Raw genomic sequence first — 27,817 nt, forward strand, 5'->3', positions numbered from 1 at the left:
TAGGAATACTATACCCAGGTTCCAGAACTCCCAAATTAAGGAAAGAATTTTACAAGCAGCCAGGAAGAAACAATTTGAATATTGTGGAAACACAATCAGGATAACCCAGGATCTGGCAGCTTCTACATTGAGGGATCGAAGGGCTTGGAATATGACATTCCAGAGGGCAAAGGAACTGGGATTAAAACCAAGAATCACCTACCCAGCAAAACTGAGTATCATGTTCCAGGGGAAAATATGGTCATTCAGTGGAATAGAGGACTTTCAAGCATTATTGATGAAAAAACCAGAGTTGAATAGAAAATTTGACATTTAGACACAAGAAGGAAGAGAAGCATGAGAAGGTAAACAGGAAAAAGAAATCATAAGGAACTTATCAAAGTTGAACTATTAACATTCCTACATGGAAAAACGATAATTGTAACTGATGAAACTTTTCTCAGTAGTTGAAAGGAATAGAAATATATGTATGTCTATATATGAGGGTATATGGGCATATGAATACATATGTGAATGTGTGTATATATGTTTACAGGTATACATAGATAGAGGGTACAGGACCAATATAACAGGAAGGGATGATACTTAAAAGGTGAAATTAAGAGGTGAGAGAGGAATATAATGAGAGGAGATGGGGAGAGACAGATTGGGGTAAACTATCTCATACAGAAGAGGCAAGGGAAAAGGGTTACAATGGAGGGGAAGAATAGGAAGGCAAAAGGGAATGGGTCAACTTTATTCCCATTGAATTGGGCTTGAGGAGGAAATGAAATACACACTAAATAGGGTATCTCACCCTCCAGGAGGGTAGGAGGGGAAGGGGATGAGAGGGGTGATGAGGGAAGGGAGGGCAGGCTGGTGGGGAGGGAAGTTGGAAGCACTCACTTTTGAAAAGGGACAGGATTAAAGCAGAGAATAGAACAAGTGATAGGGAGGGAGGGAAATATAGTCAGTCTTTTACAATATATCTACTATGTTATTGTTTTGCATGAGTTACTGAACTGCTTATCTTCCCAGTAAGGGTGGCTGACAAGGAAGGAAGGGAATGAAACTGTAATTCAAAGTTTTAAAATCAAATATTCAAATATATATTATTATCAATACTATTTTACATGTAATTGCGAAATAAGATATACAGGCACTGGGGCATAGAGATCCACTGGAAAAGTTGAAATGGGTATGGGAGAAAATATGGGAGAGAGCAGATTGGAGGAGGGGATATCCTGTGGGACTGCTATTTTGGGGCGGTGGGTAGGGGAAAAATGGGGAGAAAATTTGTAACTCAAAATCTGGCTGAAATGTATGATGTAAATCAGAAGTTAATATAGCATTTGAAAAAAAAAAGAATTCTTCAGAATATTCTGATAAGTGGTCATTCCATTTTCACTTTGAAACCTCTAAAGGTAGGAAATTCATTACTTTCCAAGTAATTTCCAAGGCAATCCATTACACTCTGTAATTACATTACAGGAACCTCCCCCCAAAGTGTTATAGCTAAGTTTCAATGGACATTTTTAAAAATGTATAAAACTCTAGGTATTTATAGAAAAAAAAAAACAAAAAAATACCCATTGCATATCTCTTTAAAATTCTGTCTCTGTGGAGCATTGTTGCTACTGCTCTCTTACCAATCCAACTTTATAGAACTTTATACTCATAATTTTAAAAAACTAAATAAAACCGTCATAACTAAAAAAACCCCCACAATTAAGGAACAATTACTCACATTAGAAAAGGATTCACCAAGGCTACTGAGTAACAGATTTGCAAAATAATTATTGACTGCAAACTATAGTACTTTTGTAAGGTGTGGAGATTCCAACCTCATTCTACAATTAATGTAATCACAGAAGACTCAGATACTTCAGTGAAATCAGTAAACTAAATGTGAAGGTATTATCTTACCCCACTAAACTATGTGAATAAGATTTTGATCAATTTGAAAAATGATTATAGTGCTTAGACCATTGGATAAAGGCAGATGCCTTCCCACAGGAAACATTCTGTGATTGGCTGAAAAAGTGGTCACATATCTCTGGGTTTACCTATAAGAATAGCAGTCAGTTCAGTAGTACATTGGGTAATCACTGGACCAGTTCAGACATAGAGGATTCCAAATTTGGGAGCTGAGGATTTCAATTCCAATTGTAGACAATACCCTGAGAAGGAATTTCTATTAGGTAAAAGAGAATACAGGCTACAAATAGAGTGCCAGTCCTGGAGTCAGTAAGATCTGAGTTCCAAATCTGGTCTCAGACATTTACTAGCTGTATGACTATGTTTGCTCAAGTTCCTCTGTTGTAAAATGAGCTGGAGAAAGAAATGGCAAACCACTATAGTATCTTTGCCAAGAAAATGCCAAATGGGGTCACAGAGACTAAAATGACTCAACAACAACAACAGAGGAGAGTGTCTAATTCGCCCTCCCTGAGTGTTATAAAGAGACATTAAAAAAGATGTTAAAGAGATGCTTTACAGATATATTAAACCAGTAAGAGACAGCACATCCAACCAGTGCAGAGTGACATACTAAGGTCAAATAGCTATGGAAATATAGTCACTGGAGGAAGGAAGCAGCTACAAGAGAACATGACCCTTTACTCCAGAGAAGAATGGAAATTATGAATCTAATAAAGGATTTTCTGGGCCATGCAGTACCAGAAGTTGAGTGCACCCTTTTGTTACATATGCGTATCTTACATACATGCTTCATTACCATTATACTCTTAAGTCTGATTCTTTGAACCTTTATTTGACTTTTTATGTATTTGTGGGAGAGTATGCCCCAGGCTTTTAGAAAGAATGTTTTATACTAAGTATTTCAACTATACCAGCTTTGTAAATACTCTTATTAAAAGCTAATTGAGCTCCTGACTGTTAGTGGGAAGCACACCAGCAGAAATGTAGCCCCTAATTTACCCTTAGAACTCTTGAAAGGAACAGCCAACTGACCCCCTGGGTTCTCCAACTCATACATTAGAATTCAAGTTGGGAGAGAGACCCCCATAGGGGGTGCTACACTCAATAGAAGGGATTTAAGTCAAAGAATGCTAATTCCTTAGTGACAGGAGTCAATCAGTCAATGGACAAGCATTTATTAAGTGCTTACTGTGTGTGCCAGGGACTTTGCTAAGCACTTGGTATACAAAGAAAAGCAAAAGTAATTCCTGCCTTCTAGGAACTCACATTCTAATGGGAGAGAGGGTATGTGTACAACTATATAGAAACAACATACACAGGGTAAACTGGACAAGTCATTGGGGTCTGTAAACTTGTGTTAAAAAATATTTTGATAACTGTATTTTAATATAATTGTCTTCCTTTGTAATCTTATGTATTTTATTTTATTTTGGGGAGGGCAATTGGAGTTAAGTGACTCGCCCAAGGTCACATAGCTAGTTTTGTGTTAAGTGTCTGAGGCCAAATTTGAACTCAGGTCCTCCTGACTCCAGGGCCGGTGCTCTATTCACTGTGCCACCTAGCTGCCCCAAATAGTGGTTTTTTTTGGTTGGGGGAAGACAGTGCAATTGGGGTTAAGTGACTTGCCCAAGGTCACATGGCTAGTAAGTGTCTGAGGCTGTATTTGAACTCAGGTCCTCCTGACTCCAGGGGCGGTGCTCTGTTCAATGCGCCACCAAGCCACTCCTGTATTTTATTTTTTGCATTTAAAAATATTCTGAGAAGAGGCCTGCAGGCTCCACCGAACTGCCAAAGAGATTGTGACTGAAGTCTGATTTTGCTAGGATTGCTGGATTTCTTTAGACAGTGAGGTAAGAAACAGATAAAGTGCTGGACTTGGACTCAGGAAGACCTGAATTCAAATTCTATCTCAGATACCTCCTTAGCTGTGTGACTCTGGATAAGTCACTTAACATCTCAATAAATCCCTTCTATTATTTGTTGTGAGGACCAAATCAGATAAGATATATAAAGTGCTTTGCAAACCTTAAAGCATGATTATCAGTGTTAGCTCTTAAGTAAGATGCATCTGCTGTGGAAATGATGAATTCTCAAAGGTAAGATTCTTTTGTGACAAAGGAAATGAGATGATCAGTCAGCCTCATTCAATGGTTCTGTAGCATGGGTCTCTGTTTCTGTTGTTGAAGGTCCCAATCCATTGTTAAATACCAACATACTATTCAATTTTCTTCCAGGAATATCACATAATAAATTATTATGAATTGTTATGCTAGAAGAAACCTCAAGAGGTAAACGGATGTAGACTGCCTTCCTCCAGATAAGTAAGCTTAACATGTTAAATAACAGGTAACTAATTGTTAAAGCACAGGGACGAAGATTTTGTTATGCTCTGTCATAGCCTGTCCCAGTGTTGTCACTGTAAAACAAATAAATAAACAAAAAACCCAAAAGAACAAAACACCCTAAGAAGTTTATCTTTACCTCTGAAAATTCTTTCCCTTTAAATTTATATTCATTGTTAATCTTATTTTCACAATCTGTACAGATTTGCAAACAACTGTACCATGTCTTCAATTTGATAAAACTTAATATTCTTAAAATTAGTAGTACTTAGAAATGGAAAAAACCTTGGGTTTCAAGGGTGCTTTTCACTAAACCACTCTGCCTTTCAAGCCTGCAAGTAGGGGTGGCCAGGTGGCACAGTGAGTAAGAGCGCTGGCCCTAGAGTTGGGAGACCTGGGTTCAAGTTCTGGCCTGGGATACTTAACACCCACTCAAAAAATTATTGGCCGTGTAAGCTTGAGCAAGTTACTTAACCCCAGTTGCTTGAAAAAAAAAATTGCAAGTAACCATTTCTTCTCCAGGCTAAACAACAGCAACTTCAATAATCTTTCCAATCTGGGATTGTTTTTTCTCTCCCTTCATTTATTTCAGTTATTCTTCACAAATCTTCTCACATCTTTTAAAAAATGCAGATACTAAAACTATAAGATATTTATACTGAATGTGACAGGATCATTTCTTCCTGACTTTTTCATTATTCTCTTAATAACAGCTTGATAAATGATTATTAATAACCAACATCTTGGGGAGATTCAGAGCTCCCTCCCTCCCCTTCCAAAGCCCTCACTTTAAATTCAGTTTTTCTTCAGAAGGACACCACTGATAATGAAACTGCATTGACTCTCCTCATCTTAGATCCCACCCAAACTTGCAAGGAATTTAATCTAAGGTAGGGAAGCCCACTGTATTCTACTCAAGCATAGGTCAAGATAGAACCTTCTGTCTAGAATTCAGAGCGGGGGAATACTGCTGCCTGGGGGGTGTTAGAATGATCTGGGGGAGGTGGTAATAGACTTGGGTGCAATTGGGGGAGGGAGGTTGACTTAAAATAAGGGAGCAATGAAAGCATAAGGAAAGAAGCGAAGAAAATTTTGAAAAACCATTTGTACATGTTTTATCTGTTGTGTAACAGAGTTAAAGTTGTAGTGATTATGTTATTTTCCAAATAAACACATAAAATGCCAGTTACAACCTATCAGTGGTCAAGTCCAATGACAGGTCTTAGCAAGCAAGTGTTGGCAGGCAAGTGTGTCACACACTGTTGGGAAGTCCAGCATGAATCGGCAAGAATTTGTGCTTGTAATGACTTGTTTACAATATGACACTATATGGCTACATGGTATAATATTGCATCATCAAAATTTCAATGCAGGAAAGAAACCTATAAATTTACCATAAGTTATTAAATTTAAGATGTGTCACTAAAATATTTTCTATTTTTTGAAATGATGCAAATTAAAAAAAAAAAAACAACCATTAAAGGGTTAAAGAAAGTAGATTTCCAGGGGGGCTAGATGGTCCAGGGTTGGGAGTCGTCTGGTATAGAGATACTTTCTCTGTCCAAGAGTGATCACTTTATAGGGGTGCACAGTTCATATACCCTTCTAACAGGGGCTGATGTCATTCCATCATCAAGTCATTATCATGTCTACTATCAGGTAGATAGTAGATTTGTCATTTTTTCAGATGACATAAAACTAGAACAATTAATTGATAGATGTAGACTACAGAAAGATCACAGTGGGCTGCCACAGTGAGATGAAGCTTAATACATAAACTTTAGCAGAGGTAAATATAAAATTTTGCATAGTGTTTGAAAAAATCAGCTTCACAAATATATAACGATCAAGATATGGTTAGAAATCAGTTCATATGAAAAAATAAATCAGAAATTCTAGTGAATGGCAAGCTTAGTATGAATTAGCAGCAGATGTGGTAGTCAAAAACCCTAATGCGATCTTAGATGGTATTAAAAGAATTAGACTGGTTAGAATGAAAGAATTCATAGCCCTTTGTGGTTCAGACCACACCCTAAAATACTGTATTCATTTCTTGGTGACACATTTTATAAGGACTATTGTCATGCTAGAATATGTCCAAGACAGAGAGCTTGCTAGAAACTATGCTATCTAAAGGTCATTTGAAGAAAGTAGGGTTGTTTAAGACTAGAAAAAATGAACACTTGGTGGTAGTAGGTAGTTAGAAAGGTTACCCAAGAGCTAGCTGCAAAAATCTAAAGGGAATGTGGAAAGACTACTATATTTTCCTAACTAGGACTATAGGGTAGAACTCAAAGGCAGGAAGGTTTTGACCCAAAGAAAGGAAAAACTTTCTTACGACTAAAGCTATATTAAAATAAGCAGGTTGTCATAGGGGACAGTGAGTATAAACTATCACAGGTGGTCTTTAGGAGGAGGTTAAAAGAGCACTTTGGTGGATGTAATAGAGAGGATTCTCCATCACTGTAGGAGCTGGGATGGATGACCTCTGGGGTCTCTATGATTCCACAATTCTGATTCTGGGGGAGGGATGGAACAATCAGGGAAAGCTCCACCAAGGAGATTGCTTGTGAGCTAGGCCTTAAAGGATGAGTAGGATTTCAACTGTCAGAAATGGGGACAGAAATTAGCAAAGCCATACAGATGAAAAGCATGAGGTTTATTTAAGGGATGATAAAAAGAGCTGATGTGATGTAGTAGAGATCCAGCCTCTGAGTTAGGAAGAACTAGGTTCCAATCCTGACTGAGAGTTGGGTGGGTAATTTTCTAAGACTATAAAGTCCCAAAGCAGTTGTTAATCTGCTTTCATTGAGGGAGTTTCCTCCCTAGAAGAGTCTTCTACATCAGTGAAATCATAGGTCTGGACCACACACACACACACACACACACACACACACACACACACACACAAAGTAGTTTATTTTAACTGGGACACAGATTAATTATATCAGGGAGAATAAAGAGATACAGCTGTAGAGGTTTATATGATCATAGGATTTGGAATTGGAAGCGATTTTAGAGCTCCTCTATTCCAATGTTTATCATTTTATGGATGGAAGTGAGGAGAGGTTAAGTAACTTAGCCAAGGTCTTATGGGGAAGTAAGTAACAGAGTCAGGATTTAAAGTCAGGTCTCCTTAATCTAATGTCCTTTGCATTTCTCTATACTAGGTTGGAATCAAATTGTGTAGGACGTGAATACCAGGCTAAGGAGTTTGGATTTTATTTAGGGTAGTGGCATGATCAGAGCAATGTAAGGACATTTAATGTTGCAATGGTATTCTCCCTGCCGCCCCACCTCCTAATTAGAATAAAGGAGGAGAAAGAGAGAACTGGAATTAGGAAGGTATTGCAATGAGGTGGTGGTGTTATTCAGTCATTTCAGTCATGTCTGACTCTCCATGACCCCATTTGGGGTTTTCTTAGTAAAGATACTTGTCATTTCCTTCTCCAGTTTGTTTTACAGATAAGGAACTGAGGCCAACAGGGTTAAGTGACTTGCCCAGGGTAACACAGCTAGTAAGTGTTTGGGGATGGATTTGAAGTCACAAAGATGAATCTTGCTGACCCCAGGCTCAGACCTCTATCCACTGTGCCATCTAACTGCCCCCATGTAATGGGGTAGGCCATAGGTAATGAAAATTTTAAACTAGGTCCATGGTAGGAGAACAGATGTAAGAGATGACATCATTTTTATACTTTTCCAAGTCTTCAAGTGAGCAATCCCTTTCCTAAATTGGCACAATCAGCAAATATGACATTTTCATTCTCTTATCTATGCCATATATAAAGTTATTTTATAATATTGGCTCCATGATCAAGCTATGTGAAGAGACTACCCAGGGTAAATTTAGTTCAACTCCACATATCCTCTTCTCACATGAATTCCTTGCCACCTTGTCCTATCATCAATCATGCCTTGCCAAACCCCAAGTCTGAATTACTCCCACCATCTGCCTCCTTCGATACAATTCATGTGCTGCTTGAATGAAGCTAACAAAAGCATACTAACCAGGTCCACTACAAATTTATGTTAGGTAATCGAATTTCAAGTAGATCCTCACCAAAGCAAGACAATCCCTTTACATCTCCCAACTCAGTTTTCTATCTCACTTAACCACAGTTACCTTTTCATTCCTCCTCAAGCCTCTCACAGCACCCTCTCCCCTCCCACCTTCTCACTAAGGACCCTGCCTCACACTTTACCAAAAGTATGGCCTTAGAAATGTTCCTTTCACACAGTTCCCAATGCCATACTTTCTCAACTGCCCCAAGTGTAAAATGCTCTCCCTCCTCACCCCTGTCTCCTAGTATATAATGAAACAAACCCTAACTTGAATCTAGCATAATGGAGGAAAAGTATTTGTAACATAGACCATTCAGCTCCCCTAGGTTCTCTAGCTTCCTTTTCAAGACTCACCTCAATTTTCATCTTGTGTAGACCTTTCCCAATCTATCTCCCATTCACCCTCATACCTACTAGTACTTTCCATCTAAGGTTATTTTTCATTTGCACTGTATATTTACATTTATTTGCATGGCTTCTTCCAAGTGCCAGCTAAAATCCCATCTTCTACAGGTTGCCTTCTTCAACTCCTCTTAATTCCAATGCCTTCCCGCTGTGAATTATATCCTGTTTATCTGGTATATGCTTTGTACACATATTTGCATATTGTGTCTCCCATTAGATTGTGGGGGCAGGGACTATCTTTTTCCTCTTTGTGTATCCCCTGTGCTTAGTAAGTTGACTGGCACATAATAATAGATTCTTAGTGTTTATTGATTGATTGGTTGATGTCATCTCCTCCAGTAGAATGCCAACTCCTTGAAAGGAGGGACCATATGTTTACAGACCTAAATGATTAATTTCTTTGACCAAACAGGAAGTTCCTTATCATATGGTTCATCTTGGACCATCTATTCCTTTCTACTCCACATCCTCACTCAAACTTTACTCTAGGATCTGTGATGATGGAAGGTATTCCAAACACCAACATAAATAGTGGGTAGAATGACCAAACTAGAAACTTACAAAACATGACACCAATAAGAAATAAAACACACTTCTGTGTTAGAATGCTGAACATACTGGTCAGTAGCAGTGTGTAGTGAGGCAAAGTATATCTTAATCTAGCATTATGGAGGAAAAGTATTTGTAATATAGAGTATTCAGTTAGATTGCAATGATAAATAGTTCAGGAATGCAAAAAAAATGATGAAAAAATACTTTTCTCTCTCTTTTGCAAGTTTTCCTCTTTCTCTTCTATTCCCAAACTGCTATCATTTTTTTTCTTGCCTTTTGGAGGGCAATTGGGGTTAAGTGACTTGCCCAAGGTCACACGGCTAGTTTTTGTGTTGTGTCTGAGTTGGATTTGAACTCAGGTCCTCCTGACTCCAGGGCTGGGCTCTATTCACTGCTCCACCTAGCCGCCCTTATTTTTTAAAATAATATTTTATACAGGTCAAATTGGTGAAAGTTTTAATATCTAAAACTATCACAAGTTTGTTCATTTGGGGGAAGGGTAGAAGCATCATTTGCTACTCTTCAGAGAAAACCCATTCCAAAATAAGATTCTTGCTGTCCAAATGAATCAAAGTAGCTAAATGGTTCACAAACAATTTTTTTAGAATTCATACAGGCATTTCTTCTTTTATACAGAAATATATTATTATGCAGGTGTATTTTTGCTTTTTTATGGATAATTGAATTTTATTTTTGCAAATGCTATCCCAGAGCTTAAGGAAAGCTGCAACAGCAGAGGTCATCTTGGAAATGAGGCTTGATAAAGCATGAACACTGGAATATGCTTACTTCAGTCACCAACTTCTATAGGGAAACAGCATAGATGGGAAATAGACCAGAAGATGCAAAATGGCTTTAAGACAAGTGACTGGCAGTTTGGCATCCAGGGAGATTCAGGAGTTGAAACAGTTCAATTTAGATTGTAAACTCCTTGAGGGCAGGCTCGCTCTGTCTTTTGGCTCTTTTTGTATTCCCAGTGGTTAGCCAAGCTTAACAAATGTTTGCTGAATTGAATCAAGTTAAACATAACAGAGTTGCCCGAAATAATTGCTGGTCCACAGTGGAGAGTTAAGAATAACACTGTAAGGGACATGCCTAAATTTTTATGGAAATTGGGAACATAAAATTCTTTCTCTCAGTAATCCATCTTGAGTGTTGAATTAACCTTCATTCCTTACACTATTTTAGTTTTAAAGCAAATTCTCCCTGTATCTGGAGACAGCATCACACATTCAGGTAGTTGGGCTGATGAACTGGTGAAAAAGTTTCATGACTTTTTAAGGGTCACTGACTTCATGCAAACAGTTGGATTTGAGAACTGGTAAAAGATTAGCAAGTAATGTATTTCAATGTTTTCTCATTATTTTTTTCTGCCTTGATCCTAGAACACTATCTGAAAAGCAAGCAGTTGTACAAAATTTTGGATTCTGGGAAAGAGGGTAGAGATGATTTCTGTGGAAATACTGAGTTGTCTTGAGCTATTCTTTTGGTATTTTAAAGATGTGGTATTAGGTAGGGCAGTAGCAAACTTTTCTTTTGTTAAATGTTTCCCCAAAAAGAGAAGGAAACCAAAGCTAAAAATAACATTATGCCAGCTGTTAGAAATGTTCTTCAAAGGAAGCAAAATAGCTATTTTGTATGCTATTGCATTAAAGACCAAATTTAGGGTTAATGCAACAGAATTATTCAGTCACATGCAGCTCTGCTGGATATTTGGAATGGAACAATTTTCCATGCTAGAAAAAGTCTGTTTAGGAAAGAGAAAATAATTCTGTTTGAAACTTAGAAGGGACCTCCAATCCAACTTATGCTTAAAGAGTCTAAAATTGCCAGTGAATCCTGAGATACAGACTTGCACGCTACCTTCTTTTCTCTCCCTGTTAAATTTTGAAAATTCGTCTTTATAAGGGCCATTTCTTTCTTCCCTCCTTGAAGAAGGGGCCTATAGGGAGGAGGGGGCTTCCTGAAACCAGTTAGTTTGTCCCCAACAAATCTAATTAGTAGTGGTTTCCATCCTATTGGTTGAACTGTATCTGAGTAAACTGTAATTTCACAAAGTATGAAGGATAGAGAAAAAAGGGAAGCATCAAGTAAACTAAATTTATGTCTCTGTCGGAGGCCAAAGGTAGCTGTTATCACCACCACCACCACCACCATCACCTTCCTCTCTTTTTTGATAGAGTTCATATAGATATGGTCCTGGGACAAGTCACTAACCTATTATTCTTGTATACCTAATGGTCCATGGACTATTCTTTCTTGGGGGGGGGGGGCAATTTGGTGTTAAGTGACTTGCCCAAGGTCACACGATATTCTTTCTTTCTATCAATAAATCTATCAATATATATACACACATAGTCATATAGATTCATTCATTCGTTCTCTCTCTCCCTCTCCATACATACAGTTGAACAAAAGCATTGGGATATAAGCTCACCTTGGCTCACATCATGGACATCAGTCCATGAGTGATCTACTTATGTATAATTCTAGACCAAAAGTTATGTCATGTTAGGTTTTTCAGTAGGTGCTAAATTTTTATAGCCTGCAGTGATACATTACACAGTATCTACCATTTCCTTGCATAAAATACATTGATCATTAAATCCAGGCTCCTAAGCAATAAAATGGTGGCAAAGACCTGGCCTTAAAGCCCTCCATCTTCATAAACATATTTGCATGACTCAGACATTTGTTCAATGTTTCTTTGTCAGCATATTATTGACTGAGTTCTTGGGGGTATCACCCATGGAAGACCTCATGATTCCATTCTTTGATCTTTACTATTTCATCAGCTCCATCTCAAGGTAAACTAACTTGCAGTTATGTTCTGATTAGCCAATTCCAAACATACTTTGCCTGTTGTCAGCTTTTACTATTTCTCAGTGACATGATGTCTGATTATTTCTCATCTTGTTGTAAGGGGACAGCCCTCCTTAAGTATAATCAATTGGTAATGTCTGGTGGTGAAGATCTGGTCACTAAATTGTCAACATAATTCCCACCATTTCTATAAGCAAATACACATGACCTAGCTATTTGAGGCTTCTTTCTTCAACATTGTTGAATTTCTGTGGATGTTTGGATTCCAAACATCTTAAATCTTGTCCATTTCATAGAGGCAAACAATTTTCAGTTACATTTGACAAATCCAATGCCATATACTCAGTGTCAGTCTTTATTATTGTTCAGTGAAGTAGCAGCTACTTGTTAGAAAAAATATTTCTGTATGTGTACGTGCTCAGAGAATATCTATCACTTTTCTTTCTGCTTTCTGATGAGGAAATTTTCATCTTTGTATAATTGCCTTCTATGGCTCAATTCTCCTTCCCCCCTTTTTTCTTTTAAGGCCCAAGAGGGAAGGAGGATCTCACTATACAGTGACTGAGGAAACCATCCCACTTGGGCAAAACCTGATAACAGGCAACACAAATGAGTGATGATTAGTGCCTGGGGAAAACCGAGCCAGGAGCTGAGAGGCTGCAGACCTGGCTGGGGTGGGGGAGGGAAGGGAAGCAGAGGGTGAAGAAGCAGGGAAATTCAGTTCTCCAGAAATGAACTAGGTCCCCTTCACTTTAATTTAACCCCAGTTTCATTTAAGAGTACATTTCAACAGCAAAAAGGAAAAGAGTGCCCTGGTTTTCCAATCAGAGTCCGGGAGAAAGGGAAAGTGGATAGATAAATGAAGAATGAATGAGAAAACATTAAGTACTTGTGATGGGTCAGGCATCATCACCATTGAAGTGTGGAGGATACCAAAACAAGCCACACCCAAGAGCTTTCACTATAATGGGTTAGGGAGATACTTAAAGAGCAGCTAGAAATTAGGGAGGGAGAAGCGTTTGGAAATTATCTCGAAGTGGCCGATGGCTTGAGTCCCCCATTAGCTCTATCAAAACCCAAGGAGTACAGTCTGGGTTCCAAAGGAAGAGGGATAAGAAGGATGCCCAGAGTGTAAGCAGCACGGCCTGGAAATGGGAGAGGTGGGGAAAGTGACCTGGTTCTGGACCAGGCAAAAGAGGGCGTTTTCAACCATCATGTGAAGTTGTATTCATTCAAGAACATGAATGTGGCAGACATTGCTTTCTGTTGCTTGACATTGCTAAGATGATTCAAAGTTGTACTACTGTTCTAACGCTCCACCTGGCCTGGCTCTGTTAAATATATTAAGTCACTGAAAACTTCAATGAACTTCAGGTGTCAATGGTTTGAATGAGAGGAGGTGAAAAGATATCCAGACAAGCAACATTTGAATCCAAGTCCAAGAGGGTTCTCAGAATTAGTGGGACCCATGGACTACCAAAAACAAAATGAAAACATACATTGACATCTCATGAGAGACTAAGGCCAAAGGCCAAAATAGAAGTCAAGGACAATACAGGACTTGGGTAGTCATTATTTAACTTATAACATTGGTGCTAAGACAGCTGGTAACTATGTCACAATGAGTAGAGTCAATGACAGTTATTATCCTGATGCCTCCTCTCCCTCCCTCCCTTTCAATGAAGGTAGGAGCTAGTTAGCAAGGTTTTTGGTTTTTTTTTTTTTTTAATCTGCAAGGATGGGCAAAAGGGCAACAGGAAGAAGATAGGCATTAATTAGTAATCAGATAATCTGGGTTCAAGTTCCAGCTCTGCTACTTAATGGCTCTTTGATGTTAAGAAAATCAGCGGACCTAATTGAGCTTCTTTTCTCATTGGTAAAATGGAGGGTGGGTAGACTAAGGAACTTACAAAGTCCCTTATGACCTTGACATTTTGTGAGTCTCAAAGGAACTGCAATTGATGATACAGAACAAGAGTTCTTAAACTTCATGTGTGTCATGGACTCCCCTTTGGGCAGTCTGATGAATCTTATGGCCTCCTTCTCAGAATTTGTTATCGAGATGTTTCAGTCGTGTCTGACTCTTTGTGACCCCATTTGGGGTTTTCTTGGCAAAAATACTGGCGTGGTTTGCCATTTCCTTCTCCAGCTCATTTTATAGGTGAGGGACTAAGGTAAACAAGGTTAAATGACTTGCCCATGGTCACTCAGCTATAAGTATCTGAGGTTGGATTTGAACTCACTCATGTCCTCCTGACTCCAGGGCCAAAGCTTTATCTACTATGCCACCTAGCTGCCTTTCTTCTCAGAATAATTGTTTTTAAGTTCATAATTGAAGGAAATGATAAATTTTAGTTAGAGGTTAGTGAAAATAAAGATGTATTTTTTCCACCCAATTTCATGGAGCCCCTGAAATCTCTCCCCAGACCACAGATTAAGACACACACACCCCTCATCCTGTAGAGGACTTTAATGGGAGCTTTTGTGGCAGTGCTGTTTTGGGGCCTGGAAGTAGAGCAGATTCTGCTGATACCACCACTGGCAGCAGCAGATTCACAAGTACTTCAAGGTGTTGTATACAAAACAAAAAATAATTACAACTGAAAAGTTACAACTATATAGTAGGTAGTATACGTAATCTTGGAAGCATCCTGTAAGCCTCTTCAAACTTAGGTACATTTGTCCTCAGATAACAGATACTGGAAGGGCTTCCCATTTGGAGCAGTCATAAGAGCAGCCAGAGCTTGCTGGGATAGCATCCCCCTTCAGAGGAGAGGCAGCAAGAGAGTCAACAAAAACTACAACAACAACAACAGAACCCCACAACCTTCTAATCCAAAAGGAGAGCTAACTCTGCTGTAAAAACATCTTGGAGATATTTAGATTGCTTCCTCTGGCCCTTGCTTCTGATTTCTTTAATGCACATGGTGCCAGACCTTTTCCCTCACAATATCCATTACCTGGTCCATTGTTTTGCCCCAATTATAGCTTTTAGGGCATGTGTAAATAAACAGTGAAGGGAATGTGAGGAAGAAAAAAAGATAATAAGCAATAATAACTTACTTAATGGAAGGGAAAACAACTTGGAAACTCAACTAATTTGTAGACTTGAAGCCTTCAGATTCCTCCAAAAGCCACATGGATCTATTACTTGGGGTATTTTCCACCTGAGACCATAAGGGCTATTGCCTGGACCCGTTCTCATTCACCCTACAGTGAAATCAGCTACATTCAGGTTGGATTGTATGTAGCTTGGTCCTAATATGGATTCTCAGCTTCGATTTGTTGTTAATGATGAGTTTTGTTAAATGATCCCAATATAATAATATGGTAATCCCCAAACAGCAATCCCACCATAGTATTTTATATTTTATGAACGGCTTGGCATACATTATCTTATTTCATCTTCTCAACAAGTATTCTTATTCCAATTTCACAAATGAGGAAACTGAGGAAACATGGAAAGGTCAATGGATGGCTCAGAGCTACACAGCTGAAACCTGAACCAGGTCTTCTGATGATAATTTTAATGTTCTTTCAATTTCCCTGCAGATATTTTAATTTAAGTCATGGAAATTGTGGACCTTGCTAAAAATAAAAGGAACAATTTTCTGGTAGTTAATTTTTTGTTTTAGAAATAGCTCAAGACGGGCAGCTAGGTGGCACAGTGAATGGAGCACTCGCCCTAGAGTCAGGAGGACCTGTGTTCAAATTTGACCTCAGACACTTAACACAAAAACTAGCCTTGTGACCTTGGGCAATGGCTTAACCCCAAATGACCTCCAAAAAAAAGCAAAAAAAAAAATAGCTCAAGATACATTTTATACTTGGGTGTTGGATCAAACCTGAATGTTTTCATGCTTTAGTAATAATATTAACAGAATTCTATCTTTCAAAATGGTTTTTTGAATGGAGTGAGATAACATATGTGAAAATATGAAAACTTGAAGATGCCTTGTAAATTTAGGGTATAACACTCTATTATAAGTTATTATTATTTATTGCATTGTTTAATGCATATTAACAAAACTTTCAAAGAAAAATTCTTCTATTAATCTGTAAAGCAAAAATACATACATTAGCAAATAAAATACTAGATTTGAACTCAGAATCCAGACTTAACTTCTTTGGGCTTCTGTTTCACTGTCAAGTGAGAGATTGAATTAGATGACCTTAGAGGTCTGGCTCCTTCCTGTTCTAAATAGCATGATCTCATCAAAGGATCATTATTTATGTTAGTTCCTTATTTACTGATTCAGAAACTTCCGTCACTTAACTACTTAACTGCCATTTACCTCAGTTTCCTCATCTGTAAAACAGAGGTAATAATAGCACCTACCCGGCAGGATTTTTATGAGGTTGAAATGAGATGATTGTAAAGTGCTTAGCATAGTGCTTGGAATATAGTAAGCCATATGCAAATGTTAATTGTTGTTATTGTTATTGTTAAAATGTTATCAGCCCCAGGATTCTCATATTAAGTAAGAGACCAAAGCCAAAAGAAGTCTTACTCAATGGTAGTCCCTCCCAATCTCCCACCAAATCATTCCCACCCTCCCATAATTGCTACAATCCATTAAATCACTGGCACATGGTTTTCTTGTAAGTGAAATTATGGAAATGGTCTTGGGCGAATGAAAGTGAATGAAAACTTAAGTTTGTTGAAATCATTCTGAAAACTGACCAATAGGAGTCACAGAAAAGAAAAAAAAAGAAGCAGGTCTTTGCATTTTTTTGCTTTGCAAAGAAAAGACAGTTTGGTTTGGGTTGTTTTGTCTGATCCTTCTAAATGAATGCCAGTCTTCCAAATAACCCTCTGGGCAAATCACTTTAATCTAAAAAGCAAAACAAAGCAAAAGAAAAAAAAAAGCAGCAACCTTTTTAAGAGTCTCCTTCAGCCACAAAAATGACAGGGTGTTGTTTCTCCTGACTTCCAGTCTTACATATTTTGTTGCACACTTCAAGACAGAAAACAAAACAAAACAAAGAAACAAACAAAAAACCCTAATGATGGGCTACACGTTAGGAATGGTTTGTAGATAAGGGGTCTGGGATTCCACTTTTCTTTAGAGGGCTGCTTTTCTGGCACCCAGTGTGTTCATATTAAAATTAGCTTTACAGTCACCGAGAAATAAAAATTCTCTTTCACAAAACCTTTGGTGTCAAGAACACAAAGGGCTCCAATCCCATTCTTGACCCATATCCTAGAATTTTTCTCAACTCACTCTTTTCTTGCCCAAAGGGAAAGGGAGACTTAGAAAAAAAGGCCTAGATTAGAAAACCTTTGAGATTTCACATAATTCAAACCTTCCATTCACAAAACAAATACTTCATACCTCCAAATAATTATGAATGACCAGAAAAGGGTGTGATTCTCAGAGTAGGGCTTATTGCAAGGCAACAACCACCTGCTTTTTTCAGAGAAATCATCTAATTCAAATTTCATCTCCATTTAGGTGATTGTTCTGATTCTTATCCCTGGTTTTTTTCAAGCAGTTATAGTTGCCTATTTCCAACTATGTAACCTAGTTTATTTCTATTTCACTACCATTCAGTCCCCTTAAAACTTCAAATTAACAAAACAAAATTCATCATATCTTTCTCCTGCAGCCAGCTTTCTCTCTCAACATTTTTCTTCTCTGTCAATGACATCCTATTCACCCAGACTTGAAATAATCATTCATGATCTCTTTTTTCTTTTTTTTTAAGCAATTGGGGTTAAGTAACTTGCTCAAGGTTACACAGCCAGTTATTTCTGGGTGTGGTGCTGAGTATCTGAGCCCCGGATTCGATCTCCAGGTCTTCTCAACCCTGGAGCCGGTGCTCTTACGTCGCTGTGCTACCTGGCCACCCCAATTCATGATCTCTTGATCCAGTAAATATTTTTGATTCAGCCCTCTCCTTCATTCCCCAGTCTGATTATTAACTCACATAAACCTTCATTTGAACCTTTTATGTACTTGTCATATATAATTTTGCCTTCTAGATATTTCTGTATATGTCATCCCCACTACTAGATCAAAAAACGGGGTAGCTAGGTGGTTCTAGGTACTAGGCCTCAGGAAGACTCATCTTCCTGAATTCAAATCTGGTCTCAGATACTTCCTAGCTATGTGACCCTAAACAAGTCACTTAACCCTGTTTACCTCAGTTTCCTCATCTGTAAAAATGAGCTGAAGGAAAATACAAACCACTCTACTATCTTTGCCAAGAAAACTCCAAATAGGGACACAAAAAAGTTGGACATAACTGAAAAAATCACTGATCAACAAGACCAAAAACTATTAGCTCCATCTGAATTATTAGTAATGCTCCTAGTGCCTAGTACAGTGTAGAGGCACACAGTAGATACTTAATAAATGTTGGTTGAATTGAACTGACTTATCAAGTCTTGCCCATTCTTAAAGAGTTTCTTCTTGAATCTCCCTTCTTCTCCTGGAGCTATGAATACAGCAGTAGACCAGGAACTCCAAAATCTAGTTTCTTTCATTAAATAGCTGTGTTAACTTGGGCAACACACTTGACCCTCAATAACCCCCAAGTTTCTCATTGCTGAGCACAACCCCACCTTCCATTCCCTTAACTGATCTGTGAGCAGGCATTTTAGCACAACCCCACCTTCCATTCCCTTAACTGATCTATAAGCAGGTATTTTAGCATAACTTCACCCTTCCCTTCCCCTAAATGATCTGTAAACAGGAATTTCAGCACAAACTCCACCCTTCCCTCTCCTAATTGATCCATGGGTGGGGGATTTCAGCCTAGGGTAAAATCCCTGCTCCATTCTTCCCCTCCCCTGCCTCCACCACCCCCTACTGGGTGTTCTCCATCTCCACCCATTCTGGGTTCCCTGTACCTTAGCCTAGGAAAAACTTTGTGGGCAAATTCAAATATACATTGACCAATCACTGATTGTAGTTTCAGCTTAACCTGACTATTGTAATCTCTTTAAAAACCAGCATATTGTTCATGCCAATTCACTGTCTGATTTGAGTATGTGACCTCTGTAGTCCTGAGATAATAAAATCCACTTCCAATTTTAATCTCGGGGATCATCTGTCTTGCTCCTTTATGCCCTACATCATCTGTACCAGGAAGCTGTTGGATTAAGGTCTCTTTCAGGCCTCACACTCTAAGAGTCCATTCCCATCCTGGTACATCACCTCTTGCCTGGATCATGCCCTTTGCTAGCTGGCCTCCCTGAGTCTAGTCTCTCTCTGCTGAAGTTCAACCTGATAATAATATCCCTTAGAAATAGCTTTCATCATATCAGATCTCAATTAAAAAAACATTCAGTGTTTTACCATTACCAACAATAGGATAATATCAAAGTCCTTAGCTTGGTATTAAAAACCTTTCTGAATCAGATTTTAATCTATTTTCCATCCTTATTGCCTCTACTGCTCCATTATGCCTGGTCTTATATTTTGACCTTCTTGTATGCCTTCTCCAGAAGGAAGATGTTTTGAGACATCCTTTGAGGATACTTTAAAAACTTTAAAGAGAGCCCTAAACCTTGAAGGACTAGTGTCCATGATTTGTTTTGGGATGTGGGGGAGTGTGCGGAAGAGAATTTCCTTATTTAGAAGGATCAAATAAGATAATATTTGTAAAGCTCTTTGCAAACCTTGAAGCTCTATATAAATACAGGCTATTTAATGCTAACTAGCTATAATGCATTTGCATTCTTTGTATGTTATGATGCATCAGGAAGGATGACAAGCAAGGATTTCAAGCAAGAGTTTATCAGTCCTAGAATAATAATAACTAACATGTGTAGTTTACAAAGTGCTAGACATGCATTATCCTCATTTGAACCTCACAACAACTGTTTATTTCAAGGTGTGCAGGTATTATTATCCTCAGCTACATGAAATCTATCTTTGTTCAGGCTGGTATACATATTGCTGCCCAAACACACCATACACATTTCCATCAGCACTCCTATACTCTCTACCAAGGTGAATTTTAAGTATCGCCTCTGCTGAAATCCAACCTTCACCCAAACAATCTTCAGTGAATCACTGGAGCATACAGGTCTCTCTCCTGACTCTGATCTCACACAGCATTTACTCTCTATTATTGATTTGACACTTAATCATTATAGTGCCTTTTGGCATCTTGTAGTATTGTTGCCTTATATTATATAACATTCCTTTTATTTAACTTTTTATATATACATAGCTTGTTTCTGAACTAGGTTTAAGTTCCTGGAGGGTAGGCAAACCATGTATTATAATTCTTTGTATTCCCATATAGTAGGCACTCAGTCAATGTCTCTGGAATAAACTAATGAATGAATGGAGAGCCAAAACAAGGGTAAAAGGAAATATAGCAGAGTCACAGTGTCAGAGCATATATAAGAACTAGAAAAATAAATTACTAGTAGAAAGAACCAATATAGAAAAAGGGAAAGATTCTTAACCCAACATTGAAAAAATGGCACAAGCATTTGGCCCTAAGTTCTTTACCTGTAATCATTTTGCTTTTTGTACTGCCCTGACATCATTCTTTTATTTTTTTTTTAACATTCTTTTATATTTTGAAAAAAATTAGGGCCAAAATGTAAATCTTCAGTATCACATGAGAGGCTTTAGGGGCATTAATACAATTAGTTACTTTTTTTTTCTCCTTCAGGAAAAAAAGCACTATATAGTGAATATCAACTAAATTATATGAAGAAGATAGTTTTATAAACAGCACCCTGTAATCAGTTTTGATCATCAGAAGAATGTCTTCAGAGAAAATACATACACACACATTGCCACTTTCTGTGTCACACTGTCCTGAGAATACCTGCACTTTACATACTCAGTAAATAATAAGATTACTAAAGAATATTTTTCTAAACTGTAATCATTATTTATCCCTCTTTAACCTGTTTTTTTTTCAGCCAAGTCTACATGCTTGGATTATATACATTTGTGCAATGTTTACAGTTATCATGAGTAAGATTATAGATAGCCACCACAGACACTTCAGCAGATAAAAGTAATGCTATTTGCTTAAACCTACATTCAATTGTTACTCCTTCATATGGAGGTGGATTCTCTTCGTCACAAATTCTTTCACCTGTGGCAAAAATAGTTTAGGAGAGCCCTAGGGGTGGATAAGTGGCAGTCATGCTAGTAAAAGGGCCAGTCAATCAATCTCTGGAGAATCTAACCCTTGGCCCTGTGAGGTTGGAGAGACCCCATAGCAACAGAACCTTAGAAAGGCAGTATGGGTATAATTGTACAGCACATTTCCAGAGAGCTGAAAGGCTCAGTCATTAAAAGACTGGTTGTTGTAGGAAGTATGCCTTGCAGAAAGGGAAGCCTTTTCCTTCAGGGAGGAAATGTGTCTCACCCCTGTCTGTAGCTACCATGCTATAGTGCTCTGTAGTAAAACTCTGTTTGCTTTTCACAGGTTACTGCTGTGTCCTGAGTTCTGTGCCCAGAGCTCTGAAAGGTCTAATATCATGCTGGAAAGGCGTCTAGTAAAAGCCCAGCAATAGATTACATATCTGTCCTAGGAAGATCAACCTGCCTTTTTTTTTCTAAGAAACTCATCACCTGAAGGTAGGCCAACTGGTAATGATTTTTTGTACCAAGATGACTTATCTAAGTTGCGTAGAGGATTGAAACAGTATTCCTGGAGAGAGGGTGCAATTAGACAACATCATAGATGGTCTGGGAAACTTAGTTTTAACAAAATTAGAATTTGGGTATTACTATGGAGTCACTACTGTTCACACAATGTCTATGAATGAAAGTCTTTGGAGAAGGTGATGAGAGGAAGCTTTCTGGGGTGTGTGGCTGCCTAAGGATAAGGTTACAAGCTCTACTGCTAGCCTGTTTACCCTCTGAAGAAACATAATCGCATTCTCCTGTAAGGCTACTGAATATATGTTAACCCAATAAGTATACGAGGCCTTAAAAACAGCTGGGAAGTAATGTGAATCATCTCTTCATTTCATTCCATCAGCATGGTTGGGTGGGCCTGGCAAAACACCAGTCTCCTAAAATCTGATAACCTTAACTGAATTGTAAATTCCCTGTTCACCAAGGTTAAATTTCTCCTGTCAAATAAGCCCCATGTATTTTATTAATTGGAGACAGAGATGTTGCTGTTGTTCATCTTTTGTTCTTGAAGAGGACCAGAGATGTAGTGACAGAAGAAAAGTTTTGGTTTTGACAGGATTGTTGGGAGGGGAGTAGGATGGAGCGATGAATCTTTCATAGCTCTTGATAAGTTCTATAGTAATCACAAAATCCCTTGGCTTAACATAGGAAGCTCTACGGAGGAGGACTCTGTCCCCTACTTTGGATGTTCTCCATCACATTCTATTATGCCAGGGCCTCATGAAAACAATGTACAGTTAGATTATTATTGAGTTTGTGAAACAGAGAATTCAATAAAAATCTCTTCAGTAAAAGGCTAAGTTATAATAACCTAATTTTGACACTATATAATTAAAAAATAATAAAAGAACCTACTAGAGCTTTCAGACTGTAGTTATATTGATACAGGACCTGAAATGCAACCTTGATTATTCTGCTAAATAGTTATGGCAATTAATATATAGTAAAGTTACCATTCAATAAGCTGGTGGATTTTTAAAGGCATTTTTAGGAGACACATTAGTCCAAGCAAATCTTTAAGAGGACAAGAAGCATTCAATAACAGTTCTTAATGCTTTCCTATCTTTTAATTGTGGGTTCTCCCATGTCAACATAATGTCTTACCACAAAAAGCTTTCCCCTTTAAAAAGCTCTCTCTACACATTCAATGCTATGCATTCACAGTCACTTGGCAACTTGGACCACTTAGACTGCTGTTTAAGGAAAGATGGGGAGTTACTGTGGTTGCACATTTGAACTCCTTTGTGATGAATACCAGGCTTATCACTACAGTCACCCCCCCTAAGAAAGGGACACTAGTGCTAGGTATTTACTGCCCTAGGCTAGAACAGTGTGAATGTTACTTTGCTACTATACTTAGTATGGTTCTTGGAGTGGAAGAGTATTTATAGTCTTCCTCTCAACTTACCCTCCTCCTCCCACCAAGTGATACATATCTTCCCTATTGTAATTCCCAACTCCCACTACTCATAAAATAGGTTAAGAACGAGGAGGATTTCCACAGCATTCATACCAAGCCACAGCACAGAGAAGCATTCTGAGTTAACAAACCTGTCTCTCCTCCCCAGCCAGGAGGGAGACAGTTCCAATAACTGGAAATTAATGACAGGAAATTCAGAGAAGGAAACAATCCAGGTGTAAAATAAAACAAGAAATATACAAAGAGCCCAGGAGTCTGGCTGGGTTAATCCATAGGTTAGAAGTTAGGTTGAGATAATAACATGGGAAATCAGTGTCAAAGAAAGTCCAAAACCACCAGGGTGAAAGGTACTCCTGCTGTCTTTGAAGCAGGAAACTATTTGTTTTTTTTCCTTTTTCATTTTAAAGCTTTTCATCCATTAATCATTTCTAGGAGCCTGGTATCTTCACACTATACAATAGTCAAAATAAGCAAGAATTACGCAGGTCCCCAGGGCCATTTTTTACAACCAACTTAAAACCCATCAGCCCTTCCCTTCCCAAGGTTACAGAATGCAGCTAGTAGACATTTTCAAAGGGAACATGCCACAGCAAACTGCCCAAACCAGACCATGATAACCATGATAACAGAATCAAGGTTACTACTCACTTGTGCTGCTGCTGCTAGTCCCAATAGTATTGATTGTGGTGGGGACTGAAGATGAAGAGTAGAGGGGCAGGTGGCCATTCTCACAGCCCAGGTTTTTGTCCTGCCAATTGGAGGCACTGATGCATATCCCAGAATCCCGAGAGTTCTGCCATCCATTGAGCTTGTCGTCAGAATTTTGTCTTTGGTGATAGTAGTGTGTCTGCCCATAATCCACAGAATCAGACCGACCTCTGTTCTGACTGCTGAAGCTCCCTGATGTGCGGTCCTCTAAGTGATTCAACCACATGGCTAAAGCACTCCGGTCTTCTAGAGAAGTGGCCGGGTGGATCAAAGCATAAGACAGGAGTTGCCTGCTTTCTTCTATATGCTGGTTGTGTTCGATGGAGTGAGCCAGGATTTTAGGCAACAGTTTCATGTACTCCACTTTTGCTTCAATGTTTCCTGGCTTCAGCAAAGGCAGGTGAGTTAATAAAAGGGAAATCACTTTATCCTTGGATTCCTGCTGCCATTGGTTAATGATTCCTGGAACAGAAAACACAAGATCATGAGTAAATATGACTCCCCCAAAGTATATCAATACTGTCAACACAAAGTTGAAGAGATAATTCCTTTGATTTAGATTCTCAGTCTGCAGAACTCACCTATTTTCCCCAAATAAATACACTATATTGCATTAGTTTGGATTCCTAGTCTTGGACTATCTATCAGCTTGACTCTGTGGTGACTAATAGCAAAAATCAAAACACTGAGGAAACACCATCCCGTCCATGTAGCTATGTGACCCACAACTCCCCACTTCCATAATACATATTCCAAAAAGGGTACAGTGAGTACTTTGGAGTAATCTAGCAAAGTTTTCCAGCCTCATTTTCTTTTGAAACAAAAACTAGATGTTCATAAACGTAGGAAGATTTGGGAGTGTCAGAGGAGACTAGGAGAGTCAGATAGTGTGCACAACAAAGTTACTGTATAATCAGTGTTTGCATACAAGGGACTGGAGCCCAGACAGTAAGTTTACTGCCCCCTGCAACTCCCATTGCTACCCCAAATTTTTGTCTATGAAAAAAGAGGAAATGTGGTTTAAACCCTTGCAAAGACAGACTGAATTGGAAAATGCTGACAGGACACATCCATGTATGGAGATGTGAAGGTGAGTGCTTATATGTTGTTTTGTTTAGCTGAGCTGCATTTTCTCTTCTGTTTATTTTTTTGAGGGGGGAAGGCAAGACAATTGGGGTTAAGTGACTTGCCCAAGGTTACACAGCTAGTGTGTCAAGTGTCTGAGGCTGGATCTGAAGTCGGGTCCCTCTGACTCCATGGCTGGTGCGCTATTCACTGTGCCACCTAGCTGCCCCTACATTTTCTCTTCTTAAAAAAGTTCTTCATTATAAAAGTTTCACAGGATAAAAGAGAAGGAAGGGTGATACGTTCAGAAATGAAGATGATGTAAAACCAATATATATCAATATTAAAAATTAGTATTGACAAAAATATCTTGGCTTTTGTCTGAAGTTTGTGTTTCACAGTTAGAGATGACTGTCAGAAAAAAAAAAAATTGTCCTCTCATATCATTATACTAAGTCTCCATACCATTCCTGTGGATAACTCAATTAAAGAAGGGACCTTAAACCACTGACTCAAGATCAGATTGACTGATGGTGCAGCTGCTCCAAAGCCATGATCCTAAAGGTACTTTTGATCACAGATTCTAAGTAAGCTATTTATTACCTTCTATCCTGAATTGGAGTTTTTTCCTTGAAGGAGATGCCTCTCAGCAGGGGTGGGGAACACTATAGAAGACTCTTCTTACATAGGTTGTCAGTCCAGTAAATTTTAACAATCTTTCTTCCTTCCTACTTGATCTTAGTGCCACCTTCCCTCTACTACTACCCCTCAAATTGCTCATATTATGCATGTATGTACACACACACATCTTGTTTGTGTGTTGTCTGTCCCCCATTAGACTGTGAGCTGTTTGAGAGCAAGGATGATTTTTTACCTTTCTTTGCATCCTTGGCACTTAGCATAGTGTCTGGCACATAGTAGGTATTTAATAAATGTTTGTTGATTGACTGGATTCAATATGGAGAAAGGTAAAAAAAAATGACTGTGACATAAAAAAGCAAAAGGCAGCTTTAAATAATAAATGTTTAAAAAAAATTTAAAAGTAGGTGGCTGTCTATCCACAGAAGCAATGGGTAAAACTTGCCTTCCAAAAACACTCAGTGACTTTTGGCAAAGATTGAGTGGCACTATATCAGTCCCACATTTCAGGAAACTGTGATTCACAAGACAAGGAGGGTAATTCTGAAAGATGAGAGAAGGCCATTTTAAGAGACTAGGCATAAGATATTTATTTACTTTAAAAGGGACCTAAGGGTTATGGTAGGTCATAACTGATCACAAGCTGAATGAGTTAGCAATTGTAAAGAAAACCAAAACAAGATATAGGAAAAAACAGGTCCTTTCACAACAATGAAAAAGCTAAAAGATGAATGTTTTTAAATTCAGGAAGACGATTTCTGAGCAGTGTTTCTCTAAGGATACTAAAGACAGAAAACATTTGAGGTGAAGTATTTTTATAGCACTTTACTTCTGTGAAATACTTGATAGAATTTCTTTCCAATGGACATAGGAAAGATCCAGATTCCCAGGATTATAAACCATTGGGTTGAGATTCCAAGGAAGTTAATAGAACCTCCATCCCTACAAGTCTTCAAAAAGAAAAGTCAATAGCTACTATGACTGGATCATTTAGACCAAGGGCTGTTTGTGTTATGGCATCCCTTTGGCAGTAAGGACCCCTTCTCAGAATATGTTTTTAAATTCGTAAAATATATAAGATTATAAAGGAAACCAGTTATATTGAAATGCATAACCCCCAGGATAAAAACCTCAAGTTTAAAATTTTATTGTTTGGAAAAAGGCAAAGGAATGGATTACATATGAGATTTCTAGGTCTCTAGCTCAGTGATTCTAACTTTACCTAGTTTTACTTTTTAGCTTCTTGACAACAAAATTATCTGATGCTATTTTCACTGGAGTACAATTTTCTATTTGGTAACAAAAAGTACACCACTTTTTACTTAAAAGTGAAAACACACTATCTTTCACAATTATCTGATTTCTAACACATACAGTTTTTACCATTTTAAATATGAATATGCTGTGTGATAATTTTTTATTTTTGGTAATATACCCTTGCTTTTCTGTCTAATAACATTCACCATAAAAAGGTTCATTTATTTATTTCTTTTTACAAGTTTAAAAAAAAAACACACCCCAAAATCTTTCTTCAGTAAGTTCCCAAAACTGTCTGAAGAGGTATTAGGAAAGAAACCAGGGAAGGAGAGAAAAAAAGTCTGAATAAAAAACAACTTCCTACCAAGTTCAGTCTTTCTCCTTTCCAAAATGTAAAATTAATATGCTAAAAATTGTGGTTAGTAAAATTCAAGAGAATAATTTCTATGAATAACTTTACTATGTTATTTTTCCTGCAAAATGATCATCCTTTGCAAATTCAAGATGACTTTAAAAGTCATCTATAGTATAGTTTACAAATGCCCTGTATTATGTTGTGCTTGTTTGTACTTAATTATGAGCTAAAAATAAACAAGGACAACGGATACTACACACTAAAATACATGCAATCTCTACACCAACACCCTCTATGAAAGAATCAAACTGAGAATCAGAGAAGGAATAAGTGTAACAAAGATGACAGGAAAATATGAATTCCATGGTCGTGTTGGAAGGATGGGTACTGCTCTTTGCATGGGAAGATTGCAGGATGTGGAAGGGGATACCTTTAATGCTACCCTCTTTATAGATGAATGCAAACCTCTCTTCCACTTTTTTTTCCTATCATTCCCCCTCCTTCTCAAAATATATATGATGTTAATTAAGTCTATGATCCTATAACTTATGATCTTAATTAAGATCCTATGATCCCAAAGTTTGGCAAGGACTTTACCCAGGACTATTCCAGTTTTTTTTTCCCTCATCCTTTCCTACGCCCA

General features: G+C 38.1%; 1 protein-coding gene across 4 annotated transcripts in view; it reads right to left on the bottom strand.

Moving 5' to 3' along the window:
- Positions 1–27,817, bottom strand: part of SAMD4A (sterile alpha motif domain containing 4A) — a 326,230-nt gene that overhangs the window by 122,578 nt on the left and 175,835 nt on the right. For all 4 annotated transcript variants that reach the window (XM_069082336.1, XM_069082339.1, XM_069082337.1 and 1 more), the window contains one exon: positions 23,799–24,320. In XM_069082336.1, coding sequence (XP_068938437.1) covers positions 23,799–24,320 — 522 coding nt within the window. The remainder of the gene's footprint in view (positions 1–23,798; positions 24,321–27,817) is intronic.

Source organism: Petaurus breviceps, unplaced genomic scaffold, assembly GCF_028583685.1.
Source record: "Petaurus breviceps papuanus isolate PSGF00001 unplaced genomic scaffold, PetGlider_PUasm1.0 164, whole genome shotgun sequence".
In the NCBI taxonomy this organism is placed as follows: domain Eukaryota; kingdom Metazoa; phylum Chordata; class Mammalia; order Diprotodontia; family Petauridae; genus Petaurus; species Petaurus breviceps.